This window comes from Adiantum capillus-veneris, chromosome 30 (genome assembly GCF_014529385.1).
Source record: "Adiantum capillus-veneris isolate H3 chromosome 30, ASM1452938v2, whole genome shotgun sequence".
Lineage (NCBI taxonomy): Eukaryota > Viridiplantae > Streptophyta > Polypodiopsida > Polypodiales > Pteridaceae > Adiantum > Adiantum capillus-veneris.
The window spans coordinates 8,459,828-8,483,133 of record NC_140960.1 but is presented as its reverse complement, the minus strand read 5'-3'; the positions used below and the strand labels follow the sequence as shown (position 1 = coordinate 8,483,133).

The 23,306-nt window shown below is 44.4% G+C and overlaps 1 protein-coding gene across 1 annotated transcript in view; it reads right to left on the bottom strand.

The window, feature by feature from the left end:
- Positions 1-22,615, bottom strand: part of LOC147417512 (ARM repeat superfamily protein) — a 66,782-nt gene extending 44,167 nt beyond the window's left edge. Inside the window, exons 1-11 of the mRNA XM_086506467.1 lie at positions 22,140-22,615; positions 5,542-5,655; positions 5,258-5,323; positions 4,642-4,731; positions 4,441-4,560; positions 4,244-4,272; positions 4,013-4,155; positions 3,766-3,860; positions 3,583-3,669; positions 3,393-3,500; positions 3,161-3,249 (exon numbers count right to left, since the gene is read on the bottom strand). Of these exons, the coding sequence (XP_086362593.1) occupies positions 3,161-3,249; positions 3,393-3,500; positions 3,583-3,669; positions 3,766-3,860; positions 4,013-4,155; positions 4,244-4,272; positions 4,441-4,560; positions 4,642-4,731; positions 5,258-5,323; positions 5,542-5,655; positions 22,140-22,229 (1,031 nt within the window). The 5' untranslated portion in view covers positions 22,230-22,615. The remainder of the gene's footprint in view (positions 1-3,160; positions 3,250-3,392; positions 3,501-3,582; positions 3,670-3,765; positions 3,861-4,012; positions 4,156-4,243; positions 4,273-4,440; positions 4,561-4,641; positions 4,732-5,257; positions 5,324-5,541; positions 5,656-22,139) is intronic.
- Positions 22,616-23,306: the final 691 nt, after the last annotated feature.

Below are 23,306 nucleotides of genomic sequence, written 5' to 3'. Positions count from 1 at the left end.
TATAGCCTCAATCGAAGAACACGAAGCCCTCTACGCCTTGATGTAAAGACAGAAATTTTCAAAGTTATGGAAGGCGTTTTTGTAATAGCATTTCCGAAGTGAATAGGTTCAAGAAAATTGACTCTCATCTCTTATTTTACATATAATCGCAAAAGTTCTTCTTCTTCAACAAGGTCCACAACCATCATGAAAAATGATCCAAGATCTCCTAAGTGAGACCGTAAACAAACAAGGCGAAGACTTATGAGCACTTGCAATGGAGAATGGCACACTAAGGGTGACAGAGCTTGGTAAACACATGCTAGAGCATGGTTCAGAGCACATGGCCTTGATCTTGAGAGCCTGCCACCTTTCCAGTATGACCCCGACTCACCCCAAGTTCATCTCTCATGCAGTGAGAGAAACATAGTGCTCTCTGGCAGCTATATACCAGACAAACTTGGATCACATCTCCCCTTCAACGGAAAATGTCACACTACAAAGATCATTGCCTTACCCAACTCAACCATGTTCATCTCTCACGCAGTGAGAGAAACATAGTGCTCCGACAAAATTTCTGGCAGCTATATACCAAACAAACGTGGATCACATCTCCCCTTCACTGGAAGATGTCACACTACAGAGATCATTCCCTTACCATACTGGAGGACGGGTTCATATAGCGACCACACTATATGGACATTTACATACCACACAGCTCACGAGTGGCCATTGGTCAGCTCAAAGTATCATCACACAGGCTAGAGATAAGGTGGGGCGCGAGTCTGCCAAGTATGCACAGAGGACCTGGAGAGTGAGGAGCACTTTGTTTGCAAATGCAAAGCTTATGATGATATTAGAGGCAAATACGAGTCACTTTTTAGAGGGCAGCCTACCCTCCACGAGATCATGCACTCTTGAGATCAGAGACAGTTGGGGCACTTCCTGTTGGAGATTAAAAGGCACAGAGACACACTGCTACCTACAGAGACGGGGGGGGGGGGGTGTATGGAGTCACAGCTTACAGATTTTTTCCAGAGGACCAACCCCCTCCACTCCCAGATCTACCAAGGGGACTGACTCTCCAGCAGGCTGAGACGAGCCGGGCCAGACGATGACCACATGTTACTGGATGTCGGGCCCCACGACTCCACCGCAGACAGATTGAGGAGATCCAGACCCAAGCACGTCGAGCTACTGAGGAGAGACGAGCCCAGATGATGGCTCACCCGGATGCATTCATCCGAGCAGCTCTTGCTCACAACCTTCCCATGTACCACATTTTACACCCTCCTATTAGCACAGGAGGGAGCTAGCTAGCTTGATGCATTTACATGGTTGTGCTACCTGAGCATTTAGGCATGCACATACCCCCAGTACTAGAGCTCCATCCCCCCCCCCCAATAGATCCCATCACAAACAAGGTTTTAACTTTTTATCCATATCCTTATTTTGTACCAGTTTGGATTGTTTTGTCTTTTCCGATAGATGGAGGACATACACACATGTATATTTGATTGGTCTCATAGGCCGACTTCGGCCTCACATAGATGTTAAAAATCTTTCTCTCTCTCTCTCTCTGCCCACCTGCTCCTGTCCATGCTGCTTCACGGTTCTCTATCTCACACATTTCCGCCCAGCACGCGCACCTAATGGCAGGCCACATGTACACAATTTGCCCACGCTTGCATTTTATATGGTTGTTAAGCAAGCTTTTAATAAGCATGGGGGGACTGCTTAAACTAAGGAAGACCTACGCAAGAAGCGGAAGGGGGGGGGAGCAGGAAAGGGTGTAGCTTCGCTCTCTCGGACACGTACACACAGCCCCAAAAAAAAAGGGTAAAGGGGACCCTTGCGGGAAACGGGGGCTTTGAATCAGAGAGCACCCATGGTAGAATTGGAAACATATCGAATGGGGTCGCATAAGAGGTTTGCTGCAGCCCTGGCTCAACATCCTCTAATCCCACCACCAATATCTTGGCAAACACCATGGGAGCTCTGCTTGATGCAGGAGTTGAAGATATTACAGGGAGAAGTTAACTCCATCAAGCAAGACCTAGTCAAGAAAGATGTGAGCAGAACTACAGACCTAGTTGCAGGAGATGCAGCTAGTAACATTTTGCTAAAGAAGTTTTGTCGATTATTCATGAGAAGCAGAAAGCTCAGAAGTTGCAGAAACACATACGAGCGGGAGGTCTCCTCGAAGGTTGAGAGAAACCTGGACAGGTCAAAGAAGCAAACGCCAATAGAGAATGTCATAGCCACTGATGTATTAACGGAGAGGCTGTCCAAGGTAGTTCCATTAACAGACCTCGGGGATCCAATGAGTGTGGAGGTCAAAGGTAGGCAGGAAAAGGTCGCATACTTCGACATGAAAGAAAAGGTAGCTATCATGAGGCAAACAAAACCTTTGAAGGTACCTTAGTCTGGATTTCAGACGGGCTCACCCCACTTCAACTAAAGAACCCAGCATCTAACATCCCTACAGTGGATCCATATCTCTCATTATCAGAGCTGCCTATCGAACATCCCTATAGTGGATCAATCTTGCTCTAATCAGGTCTACCTATCTTTTCAAGAAACCTGCCTCTCCATTAATCAAGACATATATCTCTACTCGAAAAGAAAAGGACAATCGTGAAGTCAAGGAACATAATAAGCATTTTTGACTGGGTGATTGCTAGATCTTGTTGTTCTTTTTCCCCTGTGAGGGGCGGTAATTGCTAGGTCTTGTTGTCCTTTTTCCCCTGTGAGGGACGCATCTGACCGCAAAGCAATCAAGCAAAGCCATTTAAAAAACCCCGTAAGAAATCCTACTCGAGTGGCGGCTTTATATAGGTCTGCTGCCAGCAGACCTATATAAATCCGCCACTCTCGTGATCAAATGGTCTGGGAAGCCCAACTTTGCCAGCAGACCTATATAAATCCTCCACTCTCGTTATCAAATGGTCTGGGAAGCCCAACTTCACATGGTGCCTTCATAATCCCAGTCAACCCTGTCTTAAGCCTGAGGAATGAAGAGTCATTGGCACATGCCCTGTACCAAATGTTGAAACCAATGACACAAGCATCGAACGAACAATATTATGGCCTCCACGATGAAAACAGACAAACGATGGTGTTAAAAAGAAGTAGATTTCAGGAACTAACGTTGGGGCGTGAGGGACTAAAAAAAGCTTGCCTTTTAGCTAATCCAAGGACCGCTTCGATGTCAAAAGATTCTGGTTCTGCATTGATGGCCCGCAGTTCCTCATTAGTTTCTTTGGCAACCTGGATTACGTAGAAAGGTTGCTAGCAAGCTCAGAAACGATCAATAAAATGAACAAAAACACTACAACATGACAATGATCTACACAACTAATCAAGGCTACGTAAAAAATTATCTTTAACAAATGACCCTCCCTCAGCCTTACCACTCTAATTTTCTCTTCTTTGTCAGATATGCAGGGAAGTATCGATCCCAAGATATCAGCATAATATGGAACAAGTTGCTCACCACCCAGTTTGACAAATTCATTGATCTGAAACATTGATTGCTCATACTACTCATTATCAATCATCTTCAAAAGCAACAAATGTAGAACACCCTGATTAATTAACTACCCAAGTAATAGCAGTTAGGCGGGTAAACTCGTCTTGTGAACCAGCCCTTTGAACTAAGATTTCGGCCATCCGTCCATAATCCACGGACTGCAGCAACAAGACACAAATGTCAAGGTGCTGCCATCAAGCCGCTTACGTAGTAGCTAGCAAAAATTATTTGCAGAGTCATGCATGAGAGTGTACCGGAGAGTTTTTAATCTCCTGTAAGAATTCTGAAAGAGCTGCATCTGCTTGCTGTCGTATCTCATGGCTAGTGTCACTAAGCATGTTAAACAAACCTGCACATTTCAGTCAAAGAAAACTAATAGCTTACTAAGCTGAAAGACGGAATGTTCAAGCCTGTAAGGGAACACCACCCAAAAGAATAGTGCTTTTTACGGTAAGTTGAGGAAAGGGGCACAAATAGTGAAATCAAAAAATTTATACTAACCATCCAGGAAATCAGGCAGGAAGCCTAGCATGTCAATATCAGGGACACTGTCTAAAACTGTAATCCATCCAACCAAAAACTGACGTACATAGGGGTTCAAAACATTCATCCTCTCCCTGAGAAGTGGTATGAATTCTTCGATGCTGTTTGCATTATCCAAAAATAAGTGCACATTAGAAACGTGACCTTAGACGAATCTCTCAAAATTATGAAGCAGCTCTGTTAACATGCCTGAATTGATCACTCTCGGTAACAATGTCCTGCACACAAAATTGATCTTACTTCAAAACTAAATGCTAGTCGTTCTTTCTTGAAAAGAAATTTCTATTTCTTTTTGAGATGTGATATAAATAGTTCTAGATAGTCAGTTGGAAGAAATAAATGATAAGAACTCAAAACCCTTCCTGGAACTTCAGGTATTTCCTGACCTTCACAAGCCTATCAAGCAGGTGTGCAGCACTTTGCACATTAGCATCAGAATCTGCTGAGAGCTTGCAGAGAGCATCAAAAATTCGATTGAAGAACACAATAAAATCTCCTCTGGCAACCTGTACATTGAACATCATTTTGCATGACAAGAAATCCTTTGCACTTAAGCCATTCAAAGTGGCAGGCAAGTAAATGACTACCTTTGCAATGTTGTACAAAGCTTCGCATGCATAGTAGCGGACCCGACTATCCTGATCTGCCAAGGAGTCAAGCACAGGTGGAACAATTTGCTGTTGCAGGAGAGATTCAAGTTAAACAAAAGAAACAGCAGCTGGCAGCACAGCTCATATGCAAAGTTACGAAGGAAACAGGCAGCTATGTTAGGAAGGTATGGGTATCTTCCACAACTCACCACCACCTATAAAGCCAGATTCTTAAAAGCCCATTTTAATCCACCTAAAACTTCAGGAGCTCACATTACGTGAAGGTGTCTTAACATGAAACAACCGACATGGCTGTGACAAGAAAACCATCAAAAAATAAATAAGTGAGGACTGATCTTCTAAAGGTAGGTTATGTTCAAGATAGGTCATGGGCCAGCGTTCTTCACCACCTTCTTCAGTAGAAAAAACACCACGTAGATAATATGGAATTGGTCAGCATACTACAAGGGGAGGCAAGATATTCCAGTCAAAAACACTTGGCAAGGATAATGAGGTCAACAAGGAGGAGCAGATAAATATTATGCGTCTGAAAGTTTCCTACTTGGGGGATAAGTGATGTGTCAGAAAGCTTTAAAAAATTCAGCACACATACTTCAAGATGTTGCGCAGCTTCCCCTGCCAAACCAACCGTGGCTGCAGCTAATCCAATCAAGCCTCCCTGCACATATTAGATTGTTAGCTAATTTAGAACGTGTCTCACACCCTGAATATAAAAACTGACCTTTGAATTTTCAAACATGCACTCAAACCATCTCTAAACGGGTTGCAGAGACACATTCCTATCCGGCTCTTCACTTCAAAATTCTCCAACTTGAACTGTTGGCTACTTGATATCATTACACATCCCATAGAATTACAAAATCATAAACTAAACACCTTGCGATGGTTTGCCTGCGGAGAGTGCGCAAAGTCATTTGTCAGCACACTGATGACGGAAGAAATTCGCTCATGATCGCCAGCCGCTGTAAGCTGCCTTACAACTCCTTCAACCTGGTAAAAACGCACAAGGGACTCAATGAGCACATGTACATCGAATGAGATTTCATTGCAGCAATTAAACCACTTAACTTGAGGGTCAATGGGAAACAAGTCTGTTTAAACATGATCCGCTCGCACTTTGAGCAGTGATAATTTTCCCTCATTCTAATGTTCCCACTCTAGCCTATTTCTTTCTCTAAAAGTTTTATTTCTCTTCCCCAATTTTCTAAACCAACTCTTAAACAATTTAATCAAGATTGTTTCTCTGAGACTAATTTTTCCTCATGAGGAAAAAGACATACACAGTTGAATACACGGTGGCATCAATTTAAGGCATACTCCTCGTAAATTGTTTGTTATCACCACATGTCAAAACCAAACTTAATAATGCATATCAATAGGCACTGTCTTCATGCAATCATGTTCAAGACAAGATATTACACATATGGCTTTCAGAGCACGCATAAGATATATCTTGGTTAAAGATTTTAAAGCAATGCAGAGAGGAGAGCAGATAGAGACAAGCACTCAGAGAGAGAGAGAGAGAGAGAGAGAGAGAGAGAGAGAGAGAGGATGCTCATTAAACTTGATAAATGAGAATGAGAGGGCAGGGATCGCCTTTCTACTAGTAAAGGTGACCTGGAGGTGTAAAAAAAGAAGGTGAGTTCCCTCAACTAAACCAGATCTAGGGCTAGCAAAGACGCCCCTACGATATTTATCTTACAACCTCTCTCATTTTGCACCTTCATGCTTTTTCCTTAGAGCAAGTTATATAGTCCACTCAAAGAACAAACGCCTTTTTCCACTGTTGAAGAGGCACAGCCGCCCATTTTCTTCACAAACGTACCTTCCTGCCTAGCATCTAACTCCTGGAAAGTTACCCAACTCATCGAATCCACCCATCCATAGGATGGCGCCTTCGAGCATCCTTCCACCCACACACACCACCAATAGCTTTGTTTTCTAAGTAGCCTACGGTCTACCACACTTTGTAACATATACAAGCAGGCTCTTTAATTAGGTAATCACACAAGTTCACTAAAACAGTTCTTTGAATATATATACCTAGATGAATCCAGGATAAGCCCAGATTCACCCTTGAAGGAAAGTGCAAGGTATAGACCCATGGTAGTCACCCACAAGACAATATAACCATCAGCTCCATCATGCATAGTATTGACTAAATACCACGACATCCCCACTAACGTCGTCAGTGCCCAATAGTGGGTGTAGAACTAGGTACTAACATATGCTCCCCAACACAACACACACCACACGCACACACACATGAGCATACATCAACACAAAGTTCAGCGTGCTGAGTTTCTGTCATGACTCCGGAGATCAAGGGCAGACTCAGCCATAATGAAGCCTAGCACTAAAAGAAGCATTAAATCGGAAAAATTAGCACAAAAATGAGGTAGTTGATAGGGCATACGCACCACAAAAGATAGAAAGAATTAGCACAATATAGAAGAATGGGTCGAGGTAGAGGCTTGGTGAGAAAATTTGCACGATTTTCATTGGTGGAACAATACTTCAAGCTGGTACGACCACCCTCTTTATAATCCTGAACAAAGAGGTAATGAACATTGATGCGTTTAGTCCGTCCACAAACAATAGGACAGCAATAGCACAAAAGTCTATTGATTGTCCTCAGCAGACGACATCTCAGATATCATATATATACCTAGATGAATCCAGGAGAAGCCCAGATTCACCCTTGAAGGAAAGTGCAAGGTATAGACCCATGGTAGTCACCCACAAGACAATATAACCATCAGCTCCATCATGCATAGTATTGACAAAATACCACTAACGTCGTCAGTGCCCAATAGTGGGTGTAGAACTAGGTACTAACATATGCTCTCAGATATCATATTCTCCTTCTCTACAAAATCGAGCTCAAACTACCCATGACATCAAGGCATAATTCACGTGCTTGGAGCTACACGCCACACGAAGAGTAGAACGATCCAAAAGACCAGAATCACAAACTAAAGCCATCTAGGAGGAACCTTGATCTTCCCATGTGTGGTAGACGATACTCAAGTAGAAGGATCACCAACACACACAGACTAGGAATAGCAGATAAAGTGGGAGAGATGTAGATGATGAAGAGGAGCCAATGTGAGGGGTAGAGAGGTGGAGGTGGTGAAAGGGGGTGGGGACGCTAGAAGAGGCTGAACAATCTCGACGTTTGGAAATGGATCAACACCATCATGAGGTGAAGAAGGTCCAACAGAGTCGAGACTCTCAAACAGAGCAACAAGAGAGAGAGCAATACCCTCCGATGAAGAATCCGAAAACCGTACTTAAACCATGAGTTTGATAGCTCTAACCTCCATGAATTCTTTAAATGGAAGGGTGATAGTGTGTGAATTCTCAAAAAATAAGTCATGCACTTGCACTGCTCCAATTCCAATTATTATGTGGAGTCAATTTGTGTGCATCAAAGAACTTAGGAACTTGAGAGATTGAGAGAATGTATTGAATGAAGTCGGCATAGAAAAAGTCGTAGCGGGATAGAGACCACCAAGAGAAGTATGTGAAAAAGGGAAACATGATGCACTTGTTGCATGAACTGTAATGCTCAGCAAAATTGTCGTGCAGAGAGGCATTGTAGATGCTGCTGAGAATCTCCCCCAGGATTAGTACTAGCAAAAGGACTAACAATGCTGGATCAACACCCAGGGGTAGAGAAGTTGTCACAAAATGATGACGTGGCATGACCACCTGGACAAATTCAAATAAATGGTCATAAGTGTTCTAACTTACGGGGTTACCATCCGATGGGGCCCAAGGGACACAAAAAGTTAAACTTGAAGGCTCAAAGTTGTACCAACTTCTGGTACCCCGGCCGAGGGGCCTAGAACCCTAAAACCCTAAAGAAAAGTCCAAAAATCGCGCTGCTAAGCAGACGTGGCTGATCTACAAAAAATCCGTGTTTTGCGCCGACATGCCACATGGCAGGGCTATACAGATTTCCGCTATTTGCCCTAATTGCTTTTGGGGGTAGTTTTGAACCAGATTCTTTTGGGATTGACTGCTTTTGAACCAACTGCTTTTGGGACTCCGCATTTGGGGCATCCCTTGTAAGAGAAAATAGAGCCGAGTCTGAGAGCAGAGGTCCCTTGGGAGTTGTACATTGCAATGATTAATGATAAAGAAATACTGAAAGGGGCGCCAGACTTTGGGGCCAATACCTCTGGGCACAGAACTACGTCGGGCCGTATCTATCTATCTATCTACCTACCTATCTATCTATCTATCTATCTACCTACCTACCTACCTACCTATCTCTCTATCTATCTATCTATCTATCTATATAAAAGTTCAGTGATTTTAAGTTTTTGTTCGTGTGTTGCTATTGATATCTCGCTTGGATCGTCCAAGCTTGTTGCAATGGTAGCAAAGGTCATAAAGATTCTTCTTCTACGAAGGATCCGATCCTTTTTGTGGCGTGCACAGTTTTTTTGAAAGAATCTTTGTGCCTCAACCCCGGGCTTATTAGCAACTCCACCCTTTGTACATCGCGCATAGGGCACGCTCCGGTCTTCATCGCTCTATCTTAAAGGGATTAAGCCATAAAGAATCCCAGATTACACACGCGTTCTCGTGGAGAATCTCACAAAGATAACACCTCTCAGCAGGAAGGCAAAGGAAAGTTGAAACCCGGCACGGGAACTGAAGAAAAGAATGAAGATTTGGGCAGAGCCAAGTACAAGCGTCAACTGCAGGTTGACACGTGTGTGAAAAGATCGATCAAGTACTCCAAAGACCCAAGATTTGCGAAACAATTGAAGGATTACCCGATTGATGAGATTTACTCGAGATGGCGTGAGGCCGTTGATCTCCTCTCGGGTGAGGAGGAAAGCTGAAAGGACACACGAGTGCAGACAAGCGGAGACAAGCGGAACCTGTACTCGCCAAAAGAGCTGGACAGAACCCTTGAAAAGAAGATGAACCATAGGACCACCAAAAGATAAGCCAGAGAGTTACAAAGCAGCAGCCGAGTGCGGAAGAAAAGGAAAGACGAAAGCAGGATTGGTACCAGATTTTGTGGGGACTGCCGACCCTGATCAGATGAACGAAAGTACCGAACTTTGCGTAGCATGGGGCAGAATGCGAGACCAGGAAGCCCTTAACTTCTTTGATGGAGAAGCTAAGGCCAACTTCAACTGAATTGGCGGCTCGATTTGGAATTACACCAAGTGAAATAAGGCCACATGCCAAGGCTGTTCTAGAAGAACCCAGACGAGATGTTGCCATTACACCTGTCATTGGCAAACTATGTTTGCATTGTCAAGGGGTATTTAGAAATTAGGGCACGAGGACTTTTACATCATGCCTTTGGAAGGGTGTAACGTCCTCCGAGGAATCCCTTGGTTACCCAAGAACAGTACCATGGTCGATTATAGGGCAGGGAAAGCAATCCCTTGTACTTGATAAAAAACTGCCCACTTGATGAAACCCGACTTTTTTTGTTCACCAGATTTTCTTGAAAGAACTGAATGATGATTAAAGGTCGAATATGTCAGATCTTGAAAAAGGAACGACAAGATTTTCTGCAAGCTCAGGATGATTGTTTCTCTGAGGCTTTACCAGGCAAGTTGCCTCCTTCACGTTTTGAAGCTCAGACGATTGATTTGATTCCCGATAGTACACCATCGAACCAGCCATCTTATCGACCTAGCCGAGCCCAAGATGAAGAAATAATGAACTACAACAGATTTACCCATTCCAAGGATCGATGATATACTCGACATACTTCAGGATTCTACTTGCCGAATTGATCTGTAGAGTGCTTATCATCAGATCCGAGTTGCTCCTGGAGACATCTACAAGATAGTTTTCAGGACGACTCTTGGTTTGTATAAATATTTAGTGTTGCCTTTTGGTCTTACAAGTGCTCTGGCTACATTCAACTGCATCATGGATAGGATTTTCAGTGTAAGGTGCAGCGAAAGTGAATGTTGATAGTGCTCAGGATGAGTGCTTTGAATTGTGCTCCAGGGTTTCTTTTACTTACAGAAGGAGAGCCTTCCGTTCTTCTTAGAGAGAGAGTGCAAGTGCAATGTCACAAACAAAGTGAATGCTACTGTGAATGAAAGTGTTGAGAATGAAAGAGAGAAGAAGAAGAGAAAAGAATATGACACCAAATGGTTCTCAAACCCCCCTCCAAGGGCCCCCCTCCCTATGGCGAGAGAGGTGTATGCTATAGATTGCACAAATCTGGTAAGATGATCTAGATGCTCTGGACTTGCCGACGATGTCGACGACTATGATGATGACGACGAGGACGGGCTGAAATCTGAAAATGTAAGGGCTGATTTGCTGAATTCGAAAATGCTGATCTACTGCTGAATTCTGTGTCAGTGGGGCGATCTAGTTGCGGGTTAGGCTGAAAACCAAAAACACTGGCCTGATTGCTGGTTCTGGTGGCTGAAGATAAAAAACGTTGGGCTGATCTTGCGAGTGCAAAAACGCCAAGTGCTTCTGGCTGAAAACGCTAGGTCTTCTTGCCGGTCTTGTGTGTACTGCTAAGTAGAGGCTCTGCAAGTTGGCTCAACTTCTTATGCTGCCTCTCCTGCCTGTAGTTGGCACCCCGCTTATATAGGTCAAAACCTATTGGGTCGAGCAGAGCTCCCAACAGCCCCACGACCTTGATTTTATTATTTCATAAAATGCCTTGCACGTTTGCAATGCAAAATTGGGTTCGTGAAGTGGAAAATGCTCATGCTGGGTCTTACTAGGTCTAAAAGAACAAATTCTTAAGTCCTAATGTAAGCTAAATACTAGAAATGAATAATACTACAAACCTATGAAGAAGAGGCTAAAAATAACCAAAGAAGAACAAAGATCCAAACTTGACAATATGTGACCTCAACTTCGTTGCTTGTACAAACAGGAAGAATAAGATTAACATGTGAGTGCGCACGTGTGCGGAAGAGAGAGAGAGAGAGAGAGAGAGAGAGAGAGAGAGAGAGAGAGAGAGAGAGAGAGAGAGAGAGAGAGAGAACACAAACGCTGATGTGGGGAAGAGGGGGCGATCAGCCCCCGTGACTACGGGAGCATGAAGATAGTACAATGCTAGATACTATGTGTGTATGTGGGTAACCCCCCCTGAGCTCACATATATAGGGATGCCCCCACAACCCAGCATAAATAATATAAAGGAGTATCCCATGGGCGACTGGACAAAAGAAGGCAGCCGGCCCAAAAGTGGGCGGCCGGACAATGCAACCTATATGCATATGCTATGGGTGGCCAGCCCGGAGGCACACTAGCCGTACATGCATGCCCTAGACCTGTGAAGCACCAAAGTGGTGTAAGTCTAACACCCCCTCTCAGCATTGGATGCTGAACAAACCGCATGAAGCCGAAGATGTGAGGCAAATGATGATGATGTCTATTGCGATGTCTGCAGCAGTATGGGGTGTCCCAACCGCCAAGAAATCTCCATGGTAAAGTGCCATCACGAGCAATTTTTGTTTTGTTTTAGGAGTCGGGTTGGGCACTAACACTACTGACGTGGCCGTCCTGCCCTACTGCTGAAAACAGTCCCGCGGAAAGCCCCGCAGAAATGCTGACGTGGCATTGCCGTACGGACAGGCCCATAAAATCCGGCACAAATCGCGAAAAGCTGACGTGGCAGCAACGTACGGAAAAGCATGGCGTGGGCTGCTTTCTGTCTACGCACAGTTTGATAGAGAGCTTTTTGACTACGCAAATTTGAGAGAGAGAGAGCTCTTTTGCTTTGCTTTATTTTCTCAAGAGAGAGAGAGCTCTTTTGCTTTGCTTTATTTTCTCAAGAGAGAGAGAGCTCTTTTGCTTTGCTTTATTTTCTCAAGAGAGAGAGAGCTTGTGAGATAGAGAGACAGGCTTTTAATTCTCAACTTTTGGGGCTCTGCTTTTGGCGTCCCTTGTAAACCTTTAAATAAGTGGGCATGCCTCCCACTTCGCAGAGCATCTGGACGTAGAGTCTGAGAGTGAGAGCCTCCCACTCACTTGTACTTTTGCAACAGATTAATACAAAAAGAAATACCGAAAGGGGCGCCAGTCTTTGGGACCAACATCTCTAGGCATGGAACTCCGTCGAGCCAGTGTCAAATCAATTGTGAACTGTGAACTGTTTTGAAGTGATTTATTGTGGTGTCGCGGTAGATTCTCGACTTGGAGTGTCCAAGTCTGTTACAATGGTATCATAGCACGGCCGATTTCTCTTCTACGGGAGATCCGATCCTTTTTACGCGGCACTTATGGCTTCAGACGGAGGTTAGTCAACTTCCTCTGCATCCGGAGATGCAGGAAGAGATCACTACGAAGATTCATGCGAGGAGTACGGCCCGCCTCAGCCTACGCAGGCGGAGATCGAAGAGATGGAGCGTCGACATTGATCGGCGATGCAACAAGGATGATGCTAAATTTTGCGAAAGACCCGAAATTTGCATAATTTATAAGCCAGACCTCCTTCGACGAGGTGCATGCACAGTGGCGGCAGACCACAGAACCACCCCCCAAACCAGCCTTGAAGAAACCTCCTACTCCAAGGATGTATACAGAGCAAGAATTAGAAGAGGTGATTGATGCACGAATTGCTCAGCTTTTTGACGCGCAAAACAAAACAGAAAAGCACGACAAAAAGCAAAAGAAAGGAACTGACTTCCCAAGTTATTTGGGTCGTCAGTCTACATTTGAATCGGCAAGAAAGCAGAAGAAGCGTGTTCAATTTGAAGGAGTACCGAGTTCTTCTTATTCTTCTAGCAGTTCTTCTAGCTCCTTTGACTTGAGCGAAGAAGACAGGAAAGGCAAAAAGCGAAGCTTCGGAAAGGGCAAGAAAAAGGCAAAGAAGCCTAAATCTCGCCCGGTGATTGACAATTCTACAGAGGACTCGTCTTCAAATAGTTCGAACTCTGACGACGACAGCTTCTACGCAAAGAAGAAGAATTTTTATAAAGGCAACCAATATGACTTTCTGGAAGATAAAAGCAAGAAAGTCCGAGAGTTTAAGGAAGGTGGACGTTTTCTGGTTATAGAGATGCTTCAAAGGCTTTGTCTTTCATACAGCACTTTGACATAGCTTTCTCAGAGCACTCCAAGATTCAGAGGGCCGCCTCTTACTTCAAGGGAAATGCTCGGTCCACGCTTCTATTAAACAGGATAGTGCCAGTCAAATGGCTGAAATTTAGAAGGCTTTTTATTTCTTCTTGGCTGACTCGAGAGTATGAACACGACATACGAACTGCTTGGAACCATCTTCGGATGACCAAGAAGGATACAATGGACGCTTATTGCGAGAGATTCTGGAGCTCTTTTCTACCAGCCTCTTCATTTAAGAAGATCTAGTTCAAAGAACAGATTGAGCGGTTTACCTTGGGTCTTCCTACAAAGATCCGAGATCACTGCTTAGAACAAAAATTAGCGTCCATTCAAGAGCTGATGAGTCATGCAAAACGGTGTTTTGCCATTCACTCAAGCAGTTTGACCTACCCCACATACGAAATCATGACGCAAAGGGCCGAACAAACTTCGAAAAATGAAAGTAGAAAGAGGAAGAGCCACCCAGAAAAGAAAGAAAAGGATGCACGACCCAAACTCACTCCTCATGAGAGAGCTCTCTACATCAAGGAGGGGAAGTGCTTTGGATGCAGGAAAACTAGGCATATCTGTGATGTGCCCTAAAAAGGCATAGAAAGAATAGTACGACAAGCGCGAAGAAAGGCCTGAGAGTTCGAAAGCAACTGAGGAACGTGGATGAAAAGGCAAGATAAAAACAGGACTCGTTCCAGATTGCGTGGTTACTGACCCAAACACGATGGACAAGAATACAGAACTTTGAAGTTTGCCGAGCTTGGGGCAAAGTGAAAGACCAAGAAGCCCTGATCTTCTTTGATGGAGGAGCCAAGGCCTAACTTCATTTCACCTGAATTGGCGGCGCGGCTCAAGATCACACCCGATTGAATGGGACCACTAGCAGAGGCAATTCTAGCAACACCCGGTAGGGGCGTAGCCATTACACCTGTCATTGGCAAACTTCGGTTGCATTGTCGGGGGTATTTGGGGCATGAGAACTTCTACATAATGCCTTTGGAAGGTTGTGATGTCCTCTTGGGAATTCCCTAGTACCACAAGAACAACGCCGTGGTCGACTATCGGGCGAGAAAAGCCACTTTGACTACAAAGAAGGGCAGAACCATTGTACTAGATGTAAAACTTAAGGGCGAGTCTATCCCTAATGTATCAGCTTCGACCATTTCAAAATTAATGAAATCCAGTCTGTTTGTTTACTCGATCTTCTTGAGAGAGATGAATGATAAGAATAGGACAAATATGTCTAAACTTGATAAAGAACGCCAAGATTTTCTCCACACTCATGCCAATTGCCTCTCAGAGGGCCTGCCAGGCGAGTTACCACCCGCTCGTCCTGAAGATCATACCATTGATCTGATACCTAGAAGCACACCACCGAACCGGCCACCTTACCGTGTGAGCCGAGCCCAGAACGAAGAAATTATGAACCAATGAAAGACCTCTTGGAAAAGGGTCTTGTCCAGCCTAGTACTTCACCGTACTTCTCTCCAGGGTTGTTGGTTTTGAAGAAAGACGGATCTTGGAGAATGTGCATCGATTATAGAGCTCTCAACAAAATCCCGATTCCTAGAATCGATGATATACTTGACCGACTACAGGGATCCTCATGCTTTAGCAGGATCGACTTGGAAAGTGGATATCATCAGATCCGAATCGCGCCAGGAGATGTCTACAAGACAGTCTTTCGGACGACTTTTGGGTTCTTTGAGTTTTTGGTGATGCCTTCTGGCCTAACCAATGCTCTTGTGACATTTAACCGGATGATGGACAAGATTTTTCGAGAGTATAGACTATTTGTTGGCACTTTCTTTGACGACATCATTGTTTTGTCGAAGGATGAGGCAGAACATAAAGAACATCTGCTTCAGGTCTTTCAGGCATTACGAGATCACAAGTTGGTGATAAATGCGAAAAAAAAGTTAATTTTTCCTACCAGAGATACACTTTTTGGGACACATTGTCTCACAACGGGACTGCAGATGGACGCGTCCAAGATAGAGACTATCCGTGATTGGCCTGATTTGAAGAATGTCCATGAAGTTAGAAGCTTCTTGAGCTTGTGTTTGTACTACAGGCAGTTCATTAGAAAGTTTGCAAAGGTTGCTTCCCCTTTGCATATCTTGACACAGAAAGGAGTCCCTTTCTCGTGGGGACCCACAAAGGTGACTGCCTCTCAGACTTTGAAAGAGAAATTGACTACAGGACCAATTTTGACTTTGCCGGACTTGCAGAATTCATTTGAAATATATTGTGATGCTTGTGGTCGTAGTCTGGGTGCGGTCTTAATGCAAGAAGGCCATGTCATTGCTTATGAGAGCCGATTGTTCTCAAGGCCGGAATTGACAGCACAGATTTATGAGAAAGAGCTTTTGGCGGTTATCCATGCTCTTACTCAGTGGCGACATTACCTACTCAGAGCGGATTTTACTGTCTTTACAGACCATCAGAGTTTACGCTACTTCTTGTCACAGAAGCAGCTATCGGAAAAGCAAATGCGGCAAGTGAACATCTTGTCACAGTTTCACTTCCAGATTGTCCATGTTCAAGGACAGAAGAATTTGGTATGTCTAGGAAGCCGTTGGTTCTAGCTATTTCCGCGATACATCGTAGGAGCTTCGAGGATATGGTCGATCAGTATGCCATAGATACAAATTTTGCGGACATTTTCACACGGATACGGGATGGAGAGACAGTAGCGGGATATTTCATTCGGGATGGCTACTTGATGAGGAAAACCATGTTGTGCGTTACACAGCCGTTGAGGGAAAAGGTTATGACCGAATGCCACTGTCCACCTTTTACGGGTTACCGCGGCATTGCTACCACCTTGAAAGGGGTAGAGAGATACTTCTTTTGGCCGAGACTCAAGAAGGATGTGGACGAGTTTGTGCGCAGTTGCTTGGTATGCCAGAAGGTCAAGTTTGACAGGCATAAAGCACAGGGATTGTTACAGTCTTTGCCCATCCCCACCCGCCCCTAGGAAAGTATTGCAATGGATTTCATTTTTTATCTCTCGAGAACACAGAGTGCTCACGATGGTATCTGGATTGTTATTGCCAGATTTAGCAAAAGCAGGCTCATTTCATTCCAGTAAAGAAAACAGTCAAGCCGGATCACTTAGCGAGACTGTTTGTGGCTTAGATCTTCAGATTACATGGCATGCCCGAGACGATTGTCTCCAACAAGGACCCCAGATTCACGAGTTTGTTTTGGAAGGCTATTTGGAAGAACATTGGCACGCGATTGCAGTTCTCATCTTTCCACCCGCAGACTAACGGACAATCTGAGATTGCCAATTCAGTGATACTAGATTTTTTGAAGTCTTACATCTCGGATCAGAAGACTCAATGGGAAAAGTACTTACCTTTGGTGGAATTTGCCTACAATAACATGATACACTCTTCGACGGGGAAGGCGCCATTTGAGATTATTGAAGGTGCTACGAAGGTTCCACCCTTCCTAAGCACGAAAGATAAGATTTTTGAAGGCGATGAGTACACGCGCGCTTTGGACACGGCTTTTGCCAAGGTCCGCGAGGCTTTGCACAAATCTCATGAAAGACAGAAAAAGGCAACAGATCGCCATCGTCACGATTTGAAATTGAAGGCAAACTATTGGATGCTCTTACGTTTTGAGAAGGCATGCCTGAGAAAGAAAAAGGGAAAGGAGAGTCTTTTTCCAAAGCTTAGTATGCGATACTACGGACCTTTCCAGATCTCCGAAAAGATAATGATGTTTCCTTCCGACTGAAACTGCCCGACACTTGGAGGATTCACAATGCATTTCATGTGAGTCTCTTGAAGCCTTTTAAAGGTGATGTGCCCGAAGATGGGGAGCCCGATGAGCAACCGGAAGTGGAAGAAAACGAGGAGATCCTTGTTCCAGAACAGATATTGGCACATGAGGACAAAAAGATTAAGGGTAAAGTGAGAAGGTGGTTCTTGGTTAAATTCAAGAACTATCCTGCATTGGATGCAAAGTTGGGAGGAAGAGAACCTAGCCGATACTCCTCAGATTATGAAACTTTACCTTAAAGCTTTTGGATTAGCATAGTCTATTCCAAATGGAATCCCGAATTCAACTTGGCCGGATATCTGGTGCATTGGGTATGCACAAGAGGGGAGTTACTCTGCTCCTTTGTCAACAGATGCCTTGATTTTTGATACTAGAGTCACTGATGTCTTTTTGAGCTTTAGGGATACTGAGAGCTGACAGTATTCTGCTGTATGACTTTATGAAATGGAATTCCGAATAATATGAAACTGATTTGTTCTTAAGTGCAGAACTGATAGACGAAATGACTGCAGCATTTTGGTCTAAATGATCTCGATAGACATGGTTGCAATAGGGATTAGTCAATCGGGTATCTATGAGGTCTTGAGTGGATCTAGATGCGATTGCTAAATGCATTGCCGATAAATCATGATCTGGGATCCGAATGAATGTTGAATGTGATTAGTCATGTGATGTCCCGTGATGTCATGTGATGTGATTGTCGACTAGTACATGTGCTAGATGTGTGTTCCTGGTGCGTTGGTAACAACAATCAGTGTCTGCTAAGACAATTTATGGCTTCTGTATGTTTTGCAGGCATAATCGAGGGCGATTACAATGCTTTCAAGAGGAGGTTATGTCACAAACTGCTGACGTGGCTGTCCTGTCCTACTGCTGAAAACAGTCCTGCGGAAAGCATTGCAGAAATGCTGACGTGGCACTGCCGTACGGACAGGCCCATAAAATCCGGCTCAAATCCGAAAAGCTTTCGTGGCAGCAGCGTACGGAAAAGCATGGTGTGGGCTGCTTTCTGTCTACGCACAGTTTGATAGAGAGAGCTTTTTGGCTATGCAAATTTGAGAGAGAGAGAGAGAGAGAGAGAGAGAGAGAGAGAGAGAGAGAGAGAGAGCTCTTTTGCTTTGCTTTATTTGAGAGAGAGAGAGAGAGATCTTGTGAGATAGAGAGACAGGCTTTTAATTCTCAACTTTTGGGGCTCTGCTTTTCGCATCCCTTGTAAACCTTTAAATAAGTGGGCAAGCCTCCCACTTCGCAGAGCATCTGAATGCAGAGTCTGAGAGTGAGAGCCTCCCACTCACTTGTACTTTTGCAACAGATTAATACAAAAAGAAATACCGAAAGGGGCGCCAGTCTTTGGGGCCAACATCTTTTGGCAGGGAACTCCGCCGGGCCAATGTCAAATCAATTGTGAATTGTGAACTGTTTTGGAGTGATTTATTGTGATGTCGCAGTAGATTCTCGACTTGGAGTGTCCAAGTCTGTTACAGGCACTCCCGGTCGCTCCCGTCATACACCAAAAAAGTGCACAAGAACGACCAGGACTATGCAGTCAGGCTCCCAGGGCAAACGCTTTTGTCACTAGTTTCCTTTGCACTACGTGAGGCCAGAATTATCTACACTCTTAGAGCCATGCCCTTGAGAGACCCATTTCGCTGACTAGTTATGGGCGTGACAACAACCATGTACCTCTGTTCAGAGGCCCAGGTACTGCGGGACTTGCTTCAGTCTTCCCTTTGGAGTTGCCTCCTCCACGTAACTTATTGCTCACCTCACTAAAGCCGAGCGGTACTTGTCAAAAGCCCTTGCTCGTTGTCCCCCACAAAAGGCAGGTACGGGTGGGATGTTAAACTCGTGGCGAAGAGTTGCCGTCCCTACAGAGATCGACCCTGCTCCCTTCCCGAGTAACATCCACATCCGGGTGGCGACGAGGCACTGCAGAGAGTGAAGGACACGCTGATCGTGGGCCACCATAATTTCCGCGCCATAACAAATCACTTGATACACACACGCCTTAAAACAGTGTAGCAAACTCCTGTACTCCGCCGATACAGGGTGAAGATACTGCGTGAAGGTCTCGAACTGAGTGTGAAAACAACTCCTTGTCGTAAAAGAACTGCCAATAGGACCTGTGGTGTCTATAGTCAAACTGTCTGGAGAAATGGGGAAGTCCAGGAACCGTCGTGAGAATGACTAGAAGCATGTCAATGCATGAACCTGTAACCCAGTGTGGCCAAGTGGCTAAGCTGTGTAAAACTCCAGGAAGGCCAGATGCAGCAATCTGCGCCATAAACATCCTCCGAAATAAGGAAAGCCAGACTAAACAATCTGCATTGTAGAAGCTATCGTAAGCTGCAGCAGTCACCGATAGACCGCACGGACCACCACCGGATGGTGTCCTATCAGTAGGTAGAGTAATCCAAGATGAGGGGAAAGCCAGGCTCTACAGTCTGCGTTGTGAAGGGCCTCTCAGAAGAGGTGTGGTGCAACCAAGCTGTCTATACCGTAATCATCTTGTAGATGCAGGGAAGCCAGATTGAGTAGTCTGCACTGTGAATAATCTATGAGAAGTGAAGTGGCCAGACCAAGATGTCTGCGACGTCTTGCCTATATCTCCTGCCTCCAATCCTCCGTTGTTAACCAAAACAAAATCCATGCCAACGCCACCAAACTGCATCTCGGTGTGGCTCTCAATGCGAATGAGCTGAGAGTGGCCTACAGCCCAGGGCGGGGGATAAGTCTGTTGTAAGGTTACCGAGGGTGAGTGTAAACAACTCTGAAGGTAGCATTCCAAATGATCAGGCGTGTAGAAGAGCAATTGCACTACCATCCAAGCCAAGCTCAAGGTGACTCTAGATGTAGTCGCGGGATGCCTGATCTCCCGCATCTTGCAGGTAAACTCTCCAAGAGAGTCTAAAGCACTAAAGTCCCACTCCAATCTGTCGATGCAAGCAATGAACCTGTCCAAGAAGTGATCCAAGATCCTCTCCCTAAGTCCATGTAGATACTCCTGTGTAAGCAAGTGATCTGACGTGTCGAGGTCAAATGGTAAGTGTCTATCCACCCACGATGGTGGTGTCTTCTCTGGGAATGTCGTGATCCCATATGCCATGAGCATGCCCATATCTCGTGTGAACTCCTCTGATGAGTGCATAGGTATTGTGTCCATAGCAAACTACAAGTCACCACCCCCTCTGAAGTGCGCAATCGCCGAATGATGGCTGGAATGAATGGATCTCCCAAGGATCGTACGCTCATTAATGATCAAGCCGATGTCAAAGATATCGTGTACCGCAGCAGTCACTGAGAGATCGCATGGACCACCATTGGATGGTGTCTTGGCAGGAGGTAACTCCATCCTCTGTGAAAAACACAAGCCATGTGGCTGCTGTCCACCCAAAAACACAACTGTGAGGTGATGAAAACACTGCTGTCCAGCCGTTTTCATGTGCTCGTACGCTCCCGGAGCGGTGCAGAGGGTGTAGGCAAGGTGGGAATCAAAAGTCATAGCCTTTGATAGGCTGAAAACAGAGAAAACAGCAGGGAAGTATGGCTGTAAACAGTGGCATATGGAGAGGATTAGGGCCCGGCAAGGCACCGGATGCCAACCCTAAGGTTGCTTAGGCCTTTCCACACTTACCTTGGCTCCACGATAGTAGTGGCACAAAACCAGTGGGCATATGACATGCATCATGATTCATAACAGCTAGCAGCTGCCAGCTACCAAGGCATATTTTTTTAAAAAGATCACAGACAAGGTTTTAACCTTGACTTGTCAAGAGCTTAAAGGAAGTGTCCTCCTTAGACCAATAATGAATAAATTTGACTCCATCCTCCTGCACCCTATGAGAGTTTCTTAGTTTTTTTCCATTCTCCTGTACCCTATGAGAGTTTCTTGCATAAACTGTTTCCAGATATTGCTGTCGTAGCACTTTAGACCTTCCAGATCAAACTTTGTCATAAAAGCTCTGCATAAAACTAAGACCTATCATTGTTTACAAGTCTAAATAAAAAGCCGCCCTCCTCTTTTGAGGAATGGTTTAAGCAAGTTCCTCATCCATATTCAGGAGAAAACTCCCTCCGTAACTCATGAGTCCTATAATCACTCATACAGGTACGAAGCTCAGTATTCAAGCCTGGACCCACCTTTGAACAATAGCTCCTCTCTCGTTCATAAAGTAATAAGATCTCCTCCTATTCGTATCTTTCATATCCAATATGAGGAGAAAATTCATAGCATGATTGATCTCACGTTTTGATTGTTATTATCAGCAGTTTTGTAGATCAAGCATGGAATCGAAATAGCTTGGCCCACATAAGAAGCATTTAAAGTATAGCTGCATCGTTTAAATCTCAGAGTTGATAACGTGTCTTTATTTCCCTGCTGAACCCCTCCTTTGCAATTTGTTTCACTTTCATCCAAATTGATGAGGCCGTATGGGATCATAATCTCTTGCAACAATTGCCTTGTGTAAAGCAATGTTGATTGTTGTGATGAAGATTTACAGCACTCGAAAGATCCCCCCTCGCTAGCTTCCAAACGTTTCTGAAACATATTGCATTTAAGTGCAAACCGAAAAAAATGACTCGGCGGTTAAAAATAGAATGCCTACCTCGAATGCCGCATTTTTGCGCTTCTCATAGAGCTTATCAGAGAGGTTTCTGAAGACTGAAGCGGGTAGGAGGGAGCCGACATCTGACATCTTTGAGAGATCAGCATGCGTGGATCAGCCCTCGGCAAGAACACTCAAGACCTTCTGCTCAATTCTGGAAGAAGGGCTCGCATCTGCTACGTGTCGTCACTATTGCCGAGTGAGTGAAGTTCATTATCCAAACCGGCCCGCGAGCCAATCCGTGCATCACTGTCAGCTGTCTGCGCGCGTGCTCGTCGTTGTCACAGACAAGGCGTTGCTGGGCGATCGCGGAAGAGATTCAATCTGGATGAATCTTGGAGTGGGCGCCGCCCCATTTAAGCATTTGGAAGGCTGATAAGCAAATGCTCAGCCGCGAGGAATCTTCCTCTTCACCTTCCAGAATCTCCTCTAGCCTCGTGACCACCTTCACAGTCCAGCCCAAGTCACAACCAGACCTTTCAGCCCCTCTTTATTTATTTGCAATATAGCATTCAGTTCATACAATTCCGCACATTCAAAGTAAGTAAATAGCAAGGGATAAGCCTAAATTAGCATTACTTCAACCAAAAAGAAGTTCACGGCCCTCCAAGGCAACACAAAGAATGCATGCATGAATACATGGTCAAAACAAAGTTATGAAAGTTGACAAAGGAAGCAAATAGCATTTGGCCAACAGATGAGAAGAATCTACGAGCTTAAGCTTTGGGCTAATAAGAACATCTTGAGGCCAATCTTTGATTGTGACAAAACCGAAGAGTGTGTGAATCATCATTCCTATATTAAGTAAAAGCTTACTACAAGGCTAACACAAACTAAGGAATTGCTTTTGTCATTTTCTATAGTCCTTATAGCACTCTCTCTCTCTCTCTCTCTCTCTCTCTCTCCTCTCTCTCTTTGTATATATATAATTATTTATTTGAATATTTATTTATTTATGTATCTATTTAGTTACTTGATTATTTACTCATTGATCTATTTATCTATATATTTATTTATGTATCGATCTATTTATTTATTTGAATATAGAGCAACATAGTTGTCTACATTGGTCTTCAATTTAATATGTTTATCTCTCAGTGTATCCATCTATTTTGCTTGTTAATTTGTCTTCCATCTCAATCGTTTTTTAGAGTTAATTGCTCCTAG